The 18256-nt window shown below is 43.5% G+C and overlaps 1 protein-coding gene across 3 annotated transcripts in view; it reads left to right on the top strand.

The window, feature by feature from the left end:
• The first annotated feature begins 327 nt into the window (after positions 1 to 327).
• The window catches only part of Brwd1 (bromodomain and WD repeat domain containing 1), a 99625-nt gene continuing 81696 nt past the window's right edge, over positions 328 to 18256 (top strand). The window contains exons 1-10 of one of the 3 annotated variants that reach the window (XM_042687232.1): positions 328 to 594; positions 675 to 733; positions 867 to 896; positions 1036 to 1095; positions 6886 to 7036; positions 9122 to 9220; positions 9557 to 9717; positions 11487 to 11708; positions 15276 to 15376; positions 17977 to 18047. In XM_042687232.1, the coding sequence (XP_042543166.1) occupies positions 546 to 594; positions 675 to 733; positions 867 to 896; positions 1036 to 1095; positions 6886 to 7036; positions 9122 to 9220; positions 9557 to 9717; positions 11487 to 11708; positions 15276 to 15376; positions 17977 to 18047 (1003 nt within the window). In that variant the 5' untranslated portion in view covers positions 328 to 545. The remainder of the gene's footprint in view (positions 595 to 674; positions 734 to 866; positions 897 to 1035; positions 1096 to 6885; positions 7037 to 9121; positions 9221 to 9556; positions 9718 to 11486; positions 11709 to 15275; positions 15377 to 17976; positions 18048 to 18256) is intronic. The other 2 variants (XM_042687230.1, XM_042687231.1) reach the window with 2 other exon arrangements.

Here is an 18256-nt window from a genome sequence, read left to right as displayed (position 1 = left end):
ACGGCGCCTCGCTTCTCGCGTCCTCGGGGAGAGCGATCTTCCGTGACGGTCGGCGGATTGTCCGGGGCCAGCGACCCAGAAAGGGCCGCCCAAGAGAGCGGACCCCCGGGTCCCGCCCCCGCCCGGCCGCGGCCCGACCTCCGCCCCCGGCGCCCGCCCACGCGCGCGCGCTCCCGCCGCGGAGCCGGCGCACAAAGGCCGGAGGCCGCCTCACCGCGCGCAGGGATCCGGCCCGCGCGCCCCACCCTCACGCCGCCGCCCGGCCCGCTGCCCACCGGCCTCGGCCCCCTCGCGTTCCCGTTGCGGAGACCAGAAGACCCGGGACAAGAGCGGCTTCCCGAGGGGCGCGTCCGCCGGGGCTCCGCGGGAGGGGACTACTTTCCAGCCCCTCCGCGGAGGGACTACTTCTCCCCGGCGGAGGCGTCGGCCGCGGGCGGCGCGCACGGCATGGCGGAGGCGCGCGCCTGAGCGGAGGGACGCCGGCCCAGTCAGGCCTCGGCGCGGCCTACACGCTTCGCTCGCTCGCTTCCGCCCCGCGCCCGGCCATGGCGGAGTCCTCGCCCGCCCGACGCCCGGTGCCTCTCATCGAGTCGGGTAAGACGCGAGCCGCGCCGCCCCCGCCCCGTGCCCGCCCGCCGGGTCCTGACCGTACTCTCGCCCTCTCTTCCCCGCAGAGCTGTACTTCCTCATCGCCCGGTACCTATCGGCCGGCCCGTGTCGCCGAGCAGCCCAGGTGAGTGCGGGCGGCGGCGCGGCGGGGGTCTGGGGGCCCCGCCGCCGGGGGTCGCGGGCCCCGGAGGGACGGGGGTGCGGGCCGGCGCGCCGGGCCGAGCAGCCCGGGCGCTGACGGCGCGTCTCGTCCGCAGGTGCTGGTGCAGGAGCTGGAGCAGTACCAGGTCGGTGCCCGCGGTCCCCGCGCGTCCCCCGCCCCGCCCCGCCCGGCCCGCCGCGCCCGCCCGGCCCGCGCGCCCACCGCCCGCCGCGCCGGAGCTGGGGGGGGAGGAGGTCACCGGGCGCCTCTCGTGTCTTTTCCAGCTGTTGCCGAAGAGGTTGGACTGGGAAGGCAACGAGCACAGCAGGAGCTACGAGGAATTGGTGAGCACCGGACACGCCGCCCCGCGCGCCCCCCGCCCTGCACGCGCGCCGCGCCGGACCGCCGGGGGCGCGTGGCAGCCGCGCTCGGGGCGGGGGGGGGGGGACGGGCGACCCCCGGGCTTGACGGGTCTGACAGCCCCTCTCCCCGGAGGCCCCGTTTGGGGTTTGTTTTGGCCGGAGTGTGTCCGGGGAATGGGGGGAGGCGGCGGCTCGGGGCGGAGGTGGGGGCGCCCCCGTGTGGGGCGGGGGTGGGTCTCCAGGTGCGGCCGCCCGCCAGGGGGCGGGGCACGCCCGTCAGCCACTCCGCGGCGCGCTCTCATAGCTTTCTCTCTCGACCGCACTTGCAACTCCAGCTCTGATTGGTCCTCCTCTTTCTGCCCCGCCCACGCCTTTCGACCACTTGTTTCCTAGGAGCACACGGGTCATTAGTCTGTGAAGGTGGACTAGTGTTTCCCCCGAGTTGAGCTTCTGTTTTTTATGTTTTTCTCCGGCAGCGCGATAATCTATTGCCTCTCAGCGAATATGTCAGTGGATCTGTGCTGTGAATAGTACAATATTTGTTGAGTGTCGAGATTTAATTTTTGATCAGTTTTACACTTTGACCTAGCGGTGTATAATTTAATGCGGGCTTTAAATGGACTAGTTGTCTTTCTTTGACTAGGAATACCTTTGTTCCTTACACCTTGTGAATCTCTTTTGCCATCCTCTATAATTCTTTTCCCCCACAGTTAACACCACTGGGCAGGAGTCAGGGCCTGGGTGTTCTCCTGAGTAGCTTTTGCTCAACGCCAAGTGCTCCACCACTGCAGTCACAGCTCCACTTTTCGGATTTTTTGGATATTTAATTGGAAATTAGAGTCTTTACAGACTTTTCTGTCCGGACTGGCTTCAGACCGAGATCCTCAGATCTCAGCCTTCTGAGTAGATGGGATGACAGGCATGAGCTGCTTGGCACCTACCAATATTTGACAATTTTAGTAGAAGGAATAAAGGATTTCTTTTGTTGCCAGGCCATGTTCATCATATTGTACGAAGAGAACAGTTGAAAAAAAGAAGCCTATGGAGTGGATTTTCCAGTGGTTTTAAAACAGGCAAACCTTCAGTGAAGTATTAGCCTTTTGGAGACAGGATCTCACTATATAGCCCAAGGTTGGCTTGGAACATGGAGTAGTTCTGCTACAGCTTTCTGAATGCTGGAATTCAGAATTTGCACCAGGATGTCTAGCTACTATTAAGCTTTTTTGTGTGTGTGGTTTTGGGGATTAAGATTTTATTTTTATTTATTTTGGTTGTGGAACTTGAATTGAAGGTTTGGGCGCTCTCCCTGAGCCTTGTGCTCAAGGCTAAAGCTCTACCACTTTGAGCCACAGCTCCACTTTCTTGGTTTTCTGGTGATTGATTGGAGATAAGAGTCTCACAGGCTTTCCTGCCCAGGCTGACTTTGAACCATGATACTCAGATCTCAGCATCCTGTGTTGCTAGAATTACAGACTTGAGCTACCAGCACCCAGCAAGGTTGATTCTTTTTTTTTTTTTTTTTTTTTGGTCCGGTCATAGGTGAACTCTGGGCCTGGGCACTGTCCCTCAGCTCTTCAGCTCAAGGCTAGCGCTTTACCACTTGAGCCACAGCGCCACTTCCGGCTTTTTTCTTTTTGCTTATATGGTGCTGAGGAATCGAACCCAGGGCCTCAGGCATGCAAGGCAAGCGCTCTACCACTGAGCCACCTTCCCAGCCTGCAAGGTTGATTCTTGATTGACTAACGTGGTTTAGATTTATAAAAGGCCAGCGTTTTCCTTAACACCTTCCTCTCCCCCCCAAAAAATTAGTCTTTACAATGTAGTTATATTGGCATTTAGTTTTTCTTTTTTAAATTTTATTAGCTTTAGTTACACAAGGGAGATTTCACTTTGACATACCTCCTTCTCCCTTCCCACTTGAGATTATTCACATATGTACAATAAAGTATTCTGACCATATTCTCCCTTTTGATTCTCCTCCTCCTGCTTATAACCATCCCTCATCAGAGCCTGTTTTAACTTTGTACCAGGGTACAAGATGCCAAGGTATGGTTGAATATAAAACATTCACATATCTAATCAGAATAACCTACTCATTATTCTTTGTCACCTAAATTTGAGTAAGATTTTTGTGTGTGTATGTGGATACATACACAGTCTTAGAGCTTGAACTCAGGGCCTGGGAACTATCTCTGAGCTCGGTGCTCAAGGCTAGTGCTAGTGCTTTGCCACTTTGAGCCACAGCTCCATTTCTGGCTTTTTATTTTTTATGAAATGAGTAGTTAATTGGTGAGAAGAGTCACACTTTCCTCCCCTCCTCCTAACCATCAGTCTCAGATGGAGCCTCCTATATAGGATTGCAGGCATGGGTCATTGATGCCTGGCTTGAGTGATTTTTTTTTTTGTGTGTGTGTGTGCAGAATAACTTCATCTGAAAATATTTAACACCACTTACACATTTAGTTAAATTTTTGTGAGCAAGTATCTGATAAGCTTAGTCAACTCTGTGAGATAAACTCTCCCTCCCTCCCAGGGTCTGGGGCTTGGGCATGGTATGTGACTTCTGTCATGTCTCCCGTACTTTTCTTCACTGTTAGCAGCTTTTGCTATGATTGCTCTTGGACCCAAATCCTACTTTTGCCTGTGGAATAGTTGAATTTAAAGGTATACATCATTCCTTGTTAGTATTTCACTTTTATAAAAATAGCGAATTTATTTTGCAAATTCTTTTTGTCATATCAAATAAAAGTTCAGTAACTGAAAAACCACTGTCAGAATAAATGTAACAATAAATATAACATAAGTCTGCAGTTTCTTTTTTTCTTCCATTTTTGCTTATTTGTATACTTTGCTGAATTCCGAATTAATTTCCTGAGCAGAGAACAGTTGGACCTTCTTGAACACTATAAGATTAAGGAATCCAAGACTTGGATTGGAAGGCTGGGAAGGTGGCTCAGTGGTAGAGTGTTTGCCTTGCATGCACAAGGCCCTGGGTTCGATTCCTCAGCACCACGTAAGCAGAAAAAGCCGAAAGTGATGCTGTGGCTCAAGTGGTAGAGAGCTAGCCTTGAGTTGAAAAGCTGAGGGACAGCATCCAAGGCCCAGAGTTCAGGCCTCATTACCAACAAAACAAAAACCAAGACTTGGATTGGAGTGCTTTGCCAGATAGGGCTCTATTTGAGTCTTGGTTTGAGCTTCTTAAAAATTTTTTTTGACATCATTACAAAAGAGACATTTATTTTTAACTTCTTATATTAGTGGTGATATGCAGCAAGATTACATTTACATATGTAATAAGTACATTTCCTTTGGTAAGGTGTCATCTGTCTCTCATTCTCTCCCTTCCTTCCCATCTCCACCCTCAAGTTGCATAGTTTACCAGGGTCCAATGGAAAGCCTTTTATTTTAAAGGACAAAAAGATTAAATAAGCAAACAATGACTAGTTTTTGCATTAGTTAAACAAAGGGAGATTTCATTGTTACATTTTTACATGTTTACAAGATGTTCTAAGCAATCTCATACCTTGTATCCATTCATCCTTCTTGTTTCCCTATCTTTTTTACAGTGAAAACAAACTTAACTTTTTCTTCTACTGTTCTATATTTTCACTGTTACTCTAAAGACCCTTCATCTTTACTGCAGCTTGTTTCTTCTGTGGTATCTGCATTTTCTTTTTTTTGTCTGTCCTGGGGCTTTTTCTCTGGGCCTGGGTGCTGTCCCTGAGCTCTTCAGCTCAAGGCAAGCCCTCTACCACTTGAGCCATAGTGCCACTTCTGGTTTTCTGGTGGTTTTTTCTGGTTTCTGGTTTTCCGGGTTGGCTTTGAACCGTGATCCTCAGATCTCAGCCTCCTGAGTAGCTAGGATAAAGGTGTGAGCCACCACCGCCCTGCAGAAACTGCATTTTCTTTGTAATTGATTGTAGACATTGGTGGTTGTGTAGGTATTGATAACTTCCAGGCACTTGACACAGTGTAGATTAGAAGCTTGGCTTTTGGTGCTGGCTGCATTGTATTCCTGATTTTGTTGTTCTTTTTACTTGATTTTTTAGTCTTTAACAAATACTCTACCCCAAGTGCTTGCCTTGAATGCATGAGGCCCTGGGTTCGATTCCTCAGCATCACATAAACAGAAAAAGCCCGAAGTGGCCTTTAGCTGAAGAGCTGAGAGATAGCGCCCAGGCCCAGAGTTCAGGCCCCATGACCAACCCACCCCCCCAAACACTCTACCCCAATTTCTCTACATGTATAACAGGGTTGATAATGATAACTAGCTCAACAGGTACTATTGACATGGAAAGAGGTGGTTTTCTAGTGCATGTGCAGTAGTAATTACTAATATTTGTTGGTAACAATCCTGATAGAAGGCATAATTATGTAGATGCCTTTTACTTTATGTCCATTTGTAGAGTCTTAACCTGTTTCACTCATGCTGGGGTTGAGTGAATAATGATACTGATCTAAGAGCAGCGCCTGTAACAGCTCAATGCTTAACACTGGTGGTAGAGGTGAGCCATGAGTTTCTTGGCCTTGGTTGCGTTCCCTTTGAAAGAGAGTAGTTTCCATGGCTTACCCAGTCACTGCATTGTATCTAAGGGATTAAAAGTTTTCCTTGCTTCATATGGATCCAACCACAGCAATTGCATAGTGCATTTTGTCCTTTAAACCTTTTTGTTTGCCAGTCCTGGGGCTTAAGCTCAGGGACTGGGCACTGTCCCTGAGCTTCTTTTTGCTCAAGGCTAGCACTCAACTAATTGAGCCCCAGCGCCACTTCCAACTTTTTCTGTTCATGTGGTACAGAGGAATCGAACCCCAGGGCTTCATGCATACTAGGCAAGCACTCTATCGCTAAGTCACATTCCCAGCCTGTGTCCTTTTAAACTTTATGTGTTCATTTGATCAGGTACTGATGGCATACCTGTAATCCTAGCTACTTAGGAGGCTGAACTCTGAGGATCTTAGTTTGAAGCCAGCCTGGGCAGAAAAGTCCATAGGATTTGTATCTCTAATTAACCATCAAAAATAGAACTATGGTTCAAGTGAGCACTAGCCTTGAGTGAAAAAGGTAAAGGACAATACAGTACGTAGGACCTTATTTTTATTTTTTGTCTTATTTTTTGCCATTTCTGGGGCTTGAACTCAGGGTTTGGGCACTGTCCCAGAGCCTCTCTGTGCTCAAGGCTAGTACTCTACAACTTGAGCCACCATGCTACTTCCAGCTTTTTCTGTTCATGTGGTACTGAGGAATGGAACCCAGGGCTTCATGCTTGCTAGGCTAGCACTCTACCACTAAGCCACATTCCCAGTTCAAGCTTAGTTTTATTATGAATTCTTTAGTTGTCTTCAGCTCATTATACTTTATCAGAGTTTGTAAACACAGAGTATTGCTTGTATCCCAGTGCACTGACAAGCACTCCTTCAGACATTAGTAGGTGGAGGGAGCCAGGGATGCTATGTGTCTTTCATGTTGGGCTGACAGTTACAGTGTTCTAGCACTTGAACCGCAGCTCAACTTCTGGCTTTTTGTTGGTTAATTGGAAATAGAGTCTCAAACCTCTAATCCTCTTCAAACCGTGATCCTTACTCAGATCTCAAGCCTCCTTCTGGATTTGATTGAAAAGAGATTGAATCCATAGGCTAATTTATATTTAAGTTATGTGAAATAGTTTGTAATTTTCAGTATTACATGTTTTATCAGACTTATTCCTGAATGAGTTAATGGTTTTTCATATGGGTGCAAATGACACTGTTATTAAAATATAACTCTCTAACCAGGTCTTGTCCAATAAACATGTGGCTCCTGATCATCTGTTGCAAATCTGCCAGCGCATCGGTCCTATGTTGGATAAAGAAATCCCGCCCAGTATTTCAAGAGTCACTTCTTTACTTGGTGCAGGAAGGCAGTCTTTGCTACGTACAGCAAAAGGTACCTTAATTTGAAGAAGTGTTCTGCTATGTATTAGTAGCTTAAGAATTCTTATTCTAATTGTGAAGTAATGTAAGCATTGTGGAAGAAAGGTGTTAATGTAACTATAAATCATGCTGTGGACTATAAAATTCTCCGCATTTAGCATAGAACAATGAATTTTATTGCGTAAGTGTTTAATGGGTCCTTCTGCATTTAAAAATTGATAAAGATATAGATGTTAAGCTAAAAAGCTTCAATTTATTCTGAGATGTGTTTGAGGTTTTATCCATGTGAGTTTTAATTTTCTATTTTGTAGCTTACTTATAATCTCATGGAATGTAATTGTATGTGTCTAATAAACTCTTTAAATGCTAGAAGTATTTCCTTTGGTATTTAGATTCCAAAAGCCCTTTGTTATAAGAGAAAGTGACTTTCTAAAGTTAGTAGCAGTTTGAAAGTAGCACAAAAAATGTAAACTTGCATGGTCCCTTTTTTTTTTTTGCCACTGATTTAATTTTTTGCCAAGTTATGTGTTAGCAAAATGTTTGGAATTGCTATACTTTTCTTGTTAGCGTGGTATAAATGACCTAGACTAAGTATGTGTATGTGATATGATCTATGTATACATGTGGCTAAATTGCTAATGGGCAAGATTGTTGGTTCTTCTGATCTGTAGCATACTTCAAGTTTACCAGGTGATTTTTTTTTTTTTTTTTTTTTGTTAAGAGCTATGTTACTGTGATGCTACCTCTATATGCACCACCAGTATTAAGTTTGACCAGAAAGAACAACCCTCCCTCTGGTTCCATGACAGACTGGTTTGTCAGCTTGAGTTCTCAGTGCTCTGTAGCTGTGCTGCACTGGGGCTTCAATCAGGAAACTTCCTATCCTTCCTTTTCTGCGTCCTTACTGTGTAATTATCCTACTGGAGGTTGTTATATAGTAGTTGCTTGGGCAGCCTGTTTTGCTTTGTTTTTCTTTGTGTCAAGCTCAATGTTGTTTTGTGATGAGCACTGCTTTAGAACTAACTGGCAGGCCTTAGAAGAAACTCTAGCCAGGTGTCATAGGGTAGGCCATATTTCTGTATTTGTTTTGTACCAGTGCGGTGAGAGGATGCCTTATCACTACTCTTTGGTCACAATAGTGGTGATGAATCCGTTCATGTAAAACCTAACATGCCTGTTAGTTTGGGGCACCCGAGGCTCAGTGGAGGGTTAGTTTGATATGCCTTTCCTCCCTTTCTCTCTCAGTTGTGAAGAAGCTAATTTTAATTTCTAGCACAGCATGGACATGAGGTCTGTTCATGACCTGTGTTTTGCTACTAGCTCCTAAAGAGGGGCCAGGCATTTTCGCCTTGGTGCATTTCTTGTAGTTCAAGGAAGGATGGGGTTTTCAAATTAGTGTTCAGACTCTCAGGCCTCTATCCGTGTGTTCTTCTGGAAAAGAGTATCTGTGATTCTAAAACAAGTTTCCAATACTTTCTAAGGAGATAAAAGTCACGGTTAGTATTGTCCAAATTAATTTCAAAACTAAACAAATTAAGTCAAGGGTCTTTATATATAAGAATACATTCCTTATAAAAGTTTCTATTTCTCAAACGTTGGGTCAGTTGTGATTAAGGGTGCTCATGTTCATATTGGATGGTATAATTCTGCATTGAAATATAAACACATGGCATTCAATGGGACTTGAAGAAAAGACCTGGTCTTCTGGCCGGCCCATATTTAGTAGTCATTTGCATTGGATCTTTTTAAAGGTCCTGGAACCTTTGAGCCTCAGTTACCTCACTTGTACTTTGGTGAAAATACCTACCTCACAGGGTTGTTGTGAGGACTCAATGAGATACTGTATGTGGAAAGCACTTTGTGAATTGTAAAGTGCTATTCAAATGTTAGTTGTTGTTGCTGCTGTATCTGAGATGTCTTCAGTTTTCTTTTTCCTTCAGAAATAGTCTAATAAACATCCAGGGCTTTTCTGTTAAAAGTATATTAGCTGGTAAAACTTTGAATAAAACAGTTTATTACAATATACGTAAGTATTCTATAAAATCTTTCTGGGGGTTAACTTTCAAGGTTTTATGTGTATCTAAAATTCGTTTTAAAGACTGCAGGCACACAGTCTGGAAGGGCTCTGCCTTTGCTGCTCTTCACAGAGGAAGGCCTCCCGAAATGCCGGTGCATTATGGTTCCCCGCCAAATCTTGGTAAGTGACCTGGCCTTTGAGACCTCCGAAACTGTGCTTTTAAGTTGTTGACAGAATTTACAAATGTGGTCTTAGAGTTGGAAAGGAAGTACTCGTAGTGTTGTTCTTTAGTAATAAGTGTCATATTTTAAATGGTTTCCTTAACAAAATTAGAAATTAAGGAAAGCAGTTGTGTTTTGATAAGAAATCTTAGTACTTCTAGTAGGCTAGAATTGGCAAGAAACTTTCCCTAGGATTTCTCAGATATATTTTATAATCTTCTAGAAATTGTTTTGGAATTTTTCTTAGTGTCTTCCATAACTCCCCTTAACTGTTCTCATTGTTTTTATTTCCTAGTGGAGATCCATCGAGGAAAACAACTCACAGGGTGCTCCACTTTTAGCACAGCATTTCCAGGAACTCTGTATCAGCATATAAAAATGCACAGGAGGATTCTTGGACATCTGTCTGCTGTTTACTGTGTAGCATTTGATAGGACAGGACATAGAATCTTTACAGTGAGTTAACATTTTGACCTCAATGTGGTGCCCCTTAGGTACTTAAGTGTGCTTCAGGATCACCTAGGGTAGGGCTGGGAACAGCCAGCCTTTTTCAGCTTCAGAATCATTTATAAATGCAGGACAGACATACAAGTCCTGTGATGCTTCTTGTCTACTGCTCACAGCCCTCTGCCTGAATCGATCATTTTGTATGGCCCTCCAGTGATGATCTACACGTAAAAATGGCTGTTGGCAGAGAATTCTCCACCCTTCACTAGGAAATTTTATCAAGCATGATTTTGACTAAATACGTCTGGTGTGGAGGTCCTGAATTTGTACTTTGATTAAGTATTTCAGATGACTAAGTAACATAGTCATAATTGGGCTGTTTAAGAGACTTTCTAGAGCAGTAGTTCTTTAGCATGAGTGCTAAGGGAACTTGAAAACATATATAAGTAAAATTTTCTTTTTAGCTTTTTGTAGACTTAATGAATTGTAATCTAAATAAGTGATACATTAAAAAAATTCAACAATAAAAACTTTGCTAAAACTGAAACCATTAGTGATAATTATACTCATTGATTAATCTGATCCGTGAAAATAGTGTTTACTGGTTTTAGTGTCCCAACAGTTATTAGAAAACTGTATAAAAATAAAATTTCTGGAATTTTTTTAAAATTATTTTTTTGGGGGGCTCGAACTTAGGGCCTGGGTGCTATCCTTGAGCTTTTCTGCTCAAGGCTAATGCTGTATCACCTGGACCACAGCTCCACTTCTGGCTTTCTTGATGCTTGGTTGTAGATAAGAGTCTCATGGACTTTCCTGCCCTGGTTGGCTCCAAACTGATCAGCAGATCTCAGCCTTCTAAGTAATTAGGATTACAAATGTGAGCCACTAGCACCTGGCTCCATTTCTAGTATTCTATTTTTTTTTTTTTTTTGGTCAGTTGTGGGGCTTGAACTCGTTCTGGGTGCTGTCCCTGAGCTCTTCAGCTCAAGGCTATCCCTATACCTCTTGAGCCACAGTGCTACTCTGGTTTACTAGTGGTTTATTGGAGATAAGAGTCTCATGGATTTTGCTGCCTGGGCTGGCTTTGAACCGAGATCCTCAGATCTTAGCCTCCTGAGTAGCTAGGATTAGAGGTATGAGCCACTGGCGCCTGGCTCTTTCCAATATTTTTTTTTTTTTTTTTTTTTTTTTTTTCCAATATTTTTAAGGGGACAGTTAAGTGAATGAAAAGCTTGTCGTTGTGATTCAGAGCATACACAATGTTGCATGATGAGTGCTGGCTTGTATTGTAATTTGCGACACTGTCACTGGGTAATTTGAATTGGTGGTATTTTCCTACTACTTTTTCATTCTTTCTGGGATTGACACTTAGTCTTGTTTTCCAGGCTAGGAAATTTAGATCTGTACTCGTATACATATTATTTAGCCTCCTAAGTTATACCAATATGAATTAGTTCAGACATGATTATATATGTGAGCCGGAATCTTCAGTTAGATTTATTACTTGATAGAGAATTTTCAAGAAAAATAGCATTGATAAGGTGCTTTGATCCCTAGAAATGGTACTGTTACTGTATCTTTATGTATACTTTTGAAGAAAAGTATTCTATTATACATATTATACATGTGTTGCTGACGGAGGATCAGTTTAGACACTGTTGTTGGAAGTAGGGGAAGAGTTATAGTTACTTAATTTGGGTAATGTAAAAAGGCATTCTTTAAAGTATTTTTACTGGACTTTCTAGTCTAATACTTAGATTTGGTGTATTTTCTCTCAGGGTTCAGATGACTGTTTGGTAAAGATTTGGTCAACACATAATGGCCGTCTGCTGTCCACATTAAGAGGTCATTCTGCAGAAATTTCAGATATGGCCGTAAACTATGAGAACACCATGATTGCTGCAGGGAGCTGTGATAAGATCATTCGAGTGTGGTGCTTGAGGACCTGTGCCCCAGTGGCTGTGCTGCAAGGACACACGGGATCAATCACGTCTTTACAGGTCAGTGAGCCACGTGGACACATCTGTGTGCTCTTGCCTTTTCCTTTAAAACTCGATCTTTGGAGCTGAGGAATAGCAAAATGCGTAGTAATTATACGCTGGTTTTGAAACTGAGGTAATCATGAGAGTATGTGATCATTGATATTTTACACAAATCATGCAGGACTAACATAGTACCTCATGTAGTAGAGCTCCTCCATAGTCTTCAAAGGTGATGCGTAGCCTTTTATTTTTATTTTTTGTGCTGGTTTTGAGGCTTGGACTCGGTGCCTGTGTACTGTCTCTTAGCTTTTTCTCTCATGGTTGACTGTCTGCCACTTGAGCCACAACTCTACTTCTGGATTTTTGGTAGTTGGTTGGAGAAGAGTCTCACAGAGGTTTTTTTTGTTTTTGTTTTTTTTTGCGTGGCTTGGCTTCATATTGGGATTCTCAGATCTCAGCCTCCTGAGTGGCTAGGATTAGAGGATGAGCCACTGAACCACAACTGAAATTTAGTAATTTGATATGGTTTGTTTGTTTTTGCTTTTGATTTCTGTGCAAGTGGAATCATATTCAGAAAATAATTACCTGTGCCTTTAATAGGGTGACAGGGCTCCTGCATGTAGATAACTAGTCTTTCCAGCATCATTTGTTGCTGTTGCTTTCCAGTGTATGTTTTGGCATTTTTGTCCAAAATGAGATGGATGTAGTTTTATTTTTTGGGTCTTCTATTTGCGTACAATTCTTTCTTTTTTTTTTTTTTTTTGTTGGTCATGGGGTTTGAACTCAGGGCCTTGGTGCTGTCCCTCAGTTCTTCCGCTCAAGGTGAGTGCTCTACCATGTGAGCCACAGCGCCACTTCCTGGATCTTCTGTTTAGTCATTGGTTTTTGTGTCTTTTTGTGCCAGTACCATTCTGTTTTTATTACTGTGGCTATATAGTATAATTTGACATCTAGTATTATGATACCTGCAGCATTTATTTATGTATTTATGTCAGTTGTGGGGCTTGAACTCTGGGCCTGGGCACTGTCATTGAGCTCTTTACCTCAAGGCTAGTGCTCTACCACTTGAGCCACAGCACCACTTACGGTTTTCTGATGGTTAATTGGAGATAAGAGTATCAAGGACTTTCCTGCCTGTGCTGGCTGTGAACTACAGTCCTCAGATCTTAGTTTTCTGAGTAGCTAGTATTTCAGGCCTGAGCCACCGAAACTTCTTGAGTTTTACTTTTTTTTTTTTTTTTTGGTCAATTGTGGGCTTTGAACTCAGGGCCTGGACACTGTCCCTGAGCTTTTTTGCTCAAAGCTAACATGCTAGCACTTTGAGCTGTAGCACCACTTTGAGTTTTCTGGTGGCTAATTGGAGATAAGAGTCTCATGGACTCTCCTACCCAGGCTGGCTTTGAACCATGATATTCAGATCTTAGCTTCCAGAGTAGCTAGGGTTACAGGCATGAGTCACTGGCACCTAGGTCAGTTGTTTTCTTTTAGAGCTTGAATTATGTCATTCTATTACCTCTTTGAATTTAGACTTCGTTTGTTTGTTTTGTCTGTCGTGGGGCCTGAACTCTGGGCCCTGGGTGCTGTCCCTCAGCTCTTCAGCTCAAGGCTAATGCTCTACCCCTTGAGCCACAGCACCACTTCTAGCTTTTTCTTCTTATGTGGTGCTGAGGAATGGAACCCAGGGCTTTATGCATGCAAGGCAAGCACTCTTATCACCGAGCCACCTTCCCATCCTCGAATTTAGACTTTGTGTTGAGAAATATGCCGTTAAATGTCGCCTGCTTCTACTTTGTAGCTTTCAGTATTCTTTCTTGTTGATCTTGGCTGTTCGGTGTCTGTAAGCTTCTTTTATTGAGGTTGGAGAAGTTTTCTGCTATTGTTTTATTAAATAGTTTCTCAGTGCCTTCAGTTTGTATTTCTTCGTATATCTGTGATTGGAGGTTTGGTATTTTGATGGAGTATGAATGGCCTTGTAACTTTAATTCATATTTTTTTAGTCTGTTTCAACATTTTTTGATTATTTGATCCAATTTCTCTGCTTTATCTTTTTGTTTGTTTGTTTGTCGCGGTGCTTGAACTTCGGGCCTGGGTGCTGTCCCTCAGCTCTTCAGCTCAAGGCTAGTGCTCTACCACTTGAACCACAGCGCCACTTTGGCTTTTTCTGCTTATGTGGTGCTGAGGAATCGAACCCAGGGCCTCATGCATGCAAAGCAAGCAATCTACCACTGAGCCACCCTCTCAGCCCCATCTTTAATTCCTTTTTTTTTTGTCGGTCATGGGCTTGAACTTGGGCGCTGTCCCTGCGCTCTTCAGCTCAAGGCAAGTGCTCTACCCCTTGAGCCACAGCGCCATTTCCGGTTTTCTAGTGGTTTATTGGAGATAAGAGTCTCATGGATGTTCCTGCCCAGACTGGCTTTGAACCTCAATCCTCAGATCTCAGCATCCTGAGATGCTAGGATCAGCTAGGATGACAGGTATGAGGTACCAGTGCCCAGTCCTTTCCTTTTTTTGTCCGTTGTAGGTCTTGAACTCTGGGTCAAGGCAAGCACTGTGCTACTGAGCCACATTTAATTTTTTTTTTTTTCTTTCGGTTGTGTGGCCTGAACTCTGGGCCTGGATGCTGTCCCTCAGCTCTTCGGCTCAAGGCTAGCTCTCTACCACTTGAGCAACAGAGCCACTTCTGGTTTTCTGAGTGGTTTATTAGAGATAAGAATCTCACGGGCCGGGCCGGGACTTTCCTGCCTGGGCTGGCTTTGAACCATAATACTCAGATCTCAGCCTCCTGAGTATCTAGGATTACCAACACCCAGCTCCTTTAATTCTTTATACTTTATTTTCAGTTTGTTCTGTTCTATAAGCTAGACTTTGGGTTGAGTTTTCTTCATTTACAGGAGTTCAGTTTGTTTTTCAAGATTTCTGTACTTTCATTGAGTTTTTCTTTTGTATTCTGGATTGTCTTCTTCATTTCACTGTTTGAATTCTCTAGTAGTTTGATTCGTGTGTGAATTTCTGCTTGTACATAAAGTCCTTTGTTTCATTACTCTTTTTTTTTTTGTTTTATTGAGCTTGTATTTTTTTTGTTTTTGTTTTATTGAGCTTGTATTTGAACATTTTTCCTGTTCTTTATCACTCGAGTCCATTGTTGTAGTTACTGGCTTTACTTTTTTTTTCTGGTAATGGTGCTTGAACTCAAAGCCTCACACTCTAGGCTTGTTTGCTCATGCCTGCTGCTTCACTACTTGAGTCCTACTTCCAGCTCCACGTTTTTGTCTGTTGGAGCTAAGTCTGTTAGATTTTGCTGCCTGACCTGGCACCTGGTTTTATATGAGGGACTTGCATGTTTTAGCATACATCTTGTTATCCATAGTGAAGATTTATTATTTTTTTTTAGTTTTGTCTTTCATTGGTCACATTATGTGTAAGTTAATTGTTAGATTTTTTTCAATAAAATATTAACTATATTTTATATTTGTGTTTTATTGCCTTAGCATGTCAGTTGAAGTTAACTTTGGAAAATAGTTAAATGTGTAACTTGAGTAGAAACTCCTAGTAACTGAATTATGTATTTATATTACTGATTTTTAGTTTAGCCCTATGGCCAAAGGCTCCCAAAGATACATGGTTTCCACTGGTGCTGATGGAACAGTTTGTTTTTGGCAGTGGGATTTAGAATCCCTAAAATTCAAGTAAGTGAATTTATTTAACAAATTCTTTTCAGTGAAATTGAATTTGATTACAAAGGGCGATGATGAATTGTGGTGGCCTTTTTACTCTGAACTTTCACTGTTTTACAACAGAGGTGTTACATGAACCTTTATGTTTCTGCACTTATTTAGATAGTTGGAAATAAGATAAGCACAACTTTGTCTCTTGGTGATTACATTTGTATGTAAGCAAAGTGAAATAATATATGTTAACCATTTAAGTTAGAAATATACAGTTAGATATGTAATGAGAGCTGCCACAGTGACACTTGGAGACCACTGCTGGGTTATAGATCAGTCCAGTGACTGCTTAGCCCTTCACATGCAGGAACTGAAGTATGATTAGTTAGATTTAAAAGTTGATACTTGGGGGGCTGGGAAGGTGGCTCAGTGGTAGAGCGCTTGCCTTGCATGCATGAGGCCCTGGGTTCGATTCCTCAGCACCACATAAGCAAAAAGAAAAAAGCCGGAAGTGGCGCTGTGGCTCAAGTTGAAGAGCTGAGGGACAGCGCCCAGGCCCAGAGTTAAGGCCCCATGACTGGACCCTCCCCCCCCCCAAAAAAAAAAAAAGTTGATACTTGGGCCACTTGTTAGAAAACTTGTCTAAGTATGTTTTAAACAATTAGAGTCCGTGGATTTTTGAGCTATTAACATTTCAATTGTTTCTTTTTTTTAATTGTACTAGAGATCTCTCCAGAGCCTTGTGCATGCTCAGCCAGCCCTTTTTGTCTGAACTGTATTTCCAGTCCCAGGCGCCCCTGAGGTTTTGAACTCAGGGCCTTGTGTTTGGTAGACAGGCACTGTCCACTTGAGCAATGAAGCCAGTTCTTCCTTTGGTTATTTGTCAGGTAGGGTCTCACATTGTTTTATTTTTGGTCAGTCATGGGGCTTGAACTCTGGGCCTGCCTGGGCACTGTCCCTGAGCTCTTCAGCTCAAGGCAAGCACTCTACCACTTGAGCCACAGTGCCACAACTGGTTTTCTGGTGGTTAATTGGAGATAAGAGTCTCATGGAGGCTGGGGGTTTAGCCCAGCGGAAGGGCGCCCGTCCGGCGCGTGCAAGGCCCTGGGTTCGGTCCTCAGTCCTGGAAAAAAAACAAAACAAAAAAACCTAAATTAAAGGGCTGGGAAGGTGGCTCAGTGGTAGAGAGCTTGCCTTGCATGCATGAGGCCCTGGGTTCGATTCCTTAGCACCACATAAACACAAAAACAAAAACAGCTTTGCCGGGCGCTGGTGGCTCACGTCTGTAATCCTAGCTACTCAGGAGACTGAGATCTGAGGATCGCGGTTCAAAGCCAGCCCGGGCAGGAGAGACCGTGAGACTCCTATCTCCAATAAACGACCATAAAAAAACCCGGAAGTGGCGCTGTAGCTCAAGTGGTAGAGCGCTCCCTTTGAGCTGAAGAGCTGAGGGACAGCGCTCAGGCCCAGAGTTCAAGCCCCATGACAGACAAAAAAAAAAAAAGAGTCTCATGGACTTTCCTGCCCAGGTTGGCTTTGAACCACGATCCTCAGATCTCAGCTTCCTGAGCAGCTAGGATTACAGGCGTGACATTTTTGACCTGGGCACATCTTGGACCATGATCATCTTACCTACAAGTTCCTACTTAGTGGGACCCATAGATGCACACTACCATATCCTGATCATTGAGATAAGGACATTGGTAACTTTTTGCTTGGGCTGGCCTTGAATAGTGATCCTCCTAATCTTTGCTTCCCTGAGTAGCGAGTCAGTATGTCTTGCTAGGTCAAGTATATATTCTTGTGCAGTGTAGGAATTTGAACGCAGGGCTTCATATTTGCTAGGCAGGTACTCCGCCTCTTATTTGAGTCATACCCCCAATCATGTATTTTTGATGAGAACAATGTTAGCAAATTCGTACTAGAAGGTGTGAAAGATTTATTATGTATTAAAGAATAAAGTACCATTAAAATTATACTAACAATTGATATGTTGATACTTTAGATACTTTGGTTAGATAAAATTTATCTCCCATTCCTGTCTTTATTTCATTCTTGCAGTGGGTTCTCACTATATTGCTCTCACTGGCCTTGAACTCCAGAGTCATATCACCACAGTGTCATGAGTAGCTAGGATTAGAGATTTTTTACCACTGTGTGAAACAAAGTTTTATTATTTTGCCTTGCTGGGCATTGAACCTTGGGCTCCATGCATGGTAGACAAATGCTCTATAGCTGAGCAGTGTCTGTGCAGTATCTGTGGCCTGTGGGGCCCCCCCCTTTTTTTAGAAGTGTGACTAGGAAAAGTGTGGCTCTCAGTGATGTACCCTGGTACAGGGTACAGGATGTGTATTCTCTGCTTGATAATCTTGCCAGTGGGTCCTCTTGGCCTCTGTGTTTTATTCACCTTGCTTCAGAAATGGCTTTGTGTTTGCATGAGAGTTGTGATTAGACTTCATGCTCAAAGTTCGTGCAGATGTGATGGCATAGGTAGAACTGTGTGTGCGATGGGGTATTAGGGGAATAAGCTTATAGTGTTTAAATATGCTAGATTGAAACCATAATGTAAGTGTGTTAATGTGTTAAACTAATGGATTTCAAAACATTTTCTTCTTTTAAAGTCCACGTCCCTTGAAGTTCACTGAAAAGCCTAGGCCAGGTGTTCAAATGCTTTGTTCTTCTTTTAGTGTTGGTAAGGTAACTTTATTTCTTAACTTTATTTTAGCATTTATTAAATAACCATATTACTGCTAAGAACCTTTATCAGAAAGATGATAAATGGCTTCAAATCTTCATTTTATTAGACAATATGAGTTAGCCTTTTTCTTGTCTTCTACCTTATTCAGATTTCCTCTGATTTCTAGAAGTAGTGACAATGGTAAAACCGAAGCTCAAGGTGTC

Source organism: Dipodomys spectabilis, unplaced genomic scaffold, assembly GCF_019054845.1.
Source record: "Dipodomys spectabilis isolate Male_0828 unplaced genomic scaffold, ASM1905484v1 ptg000107l, whole genome shotgun sequence".
NCBI lineage: Eukaryota > Metazoa > Chordata > Mammalia > Rodentia > Heteromyidae > Dipodomys > Dipodomys spectabilis.
This window is presented reverse-complemented; position numbering and strand designations above follow the sequence as displayed.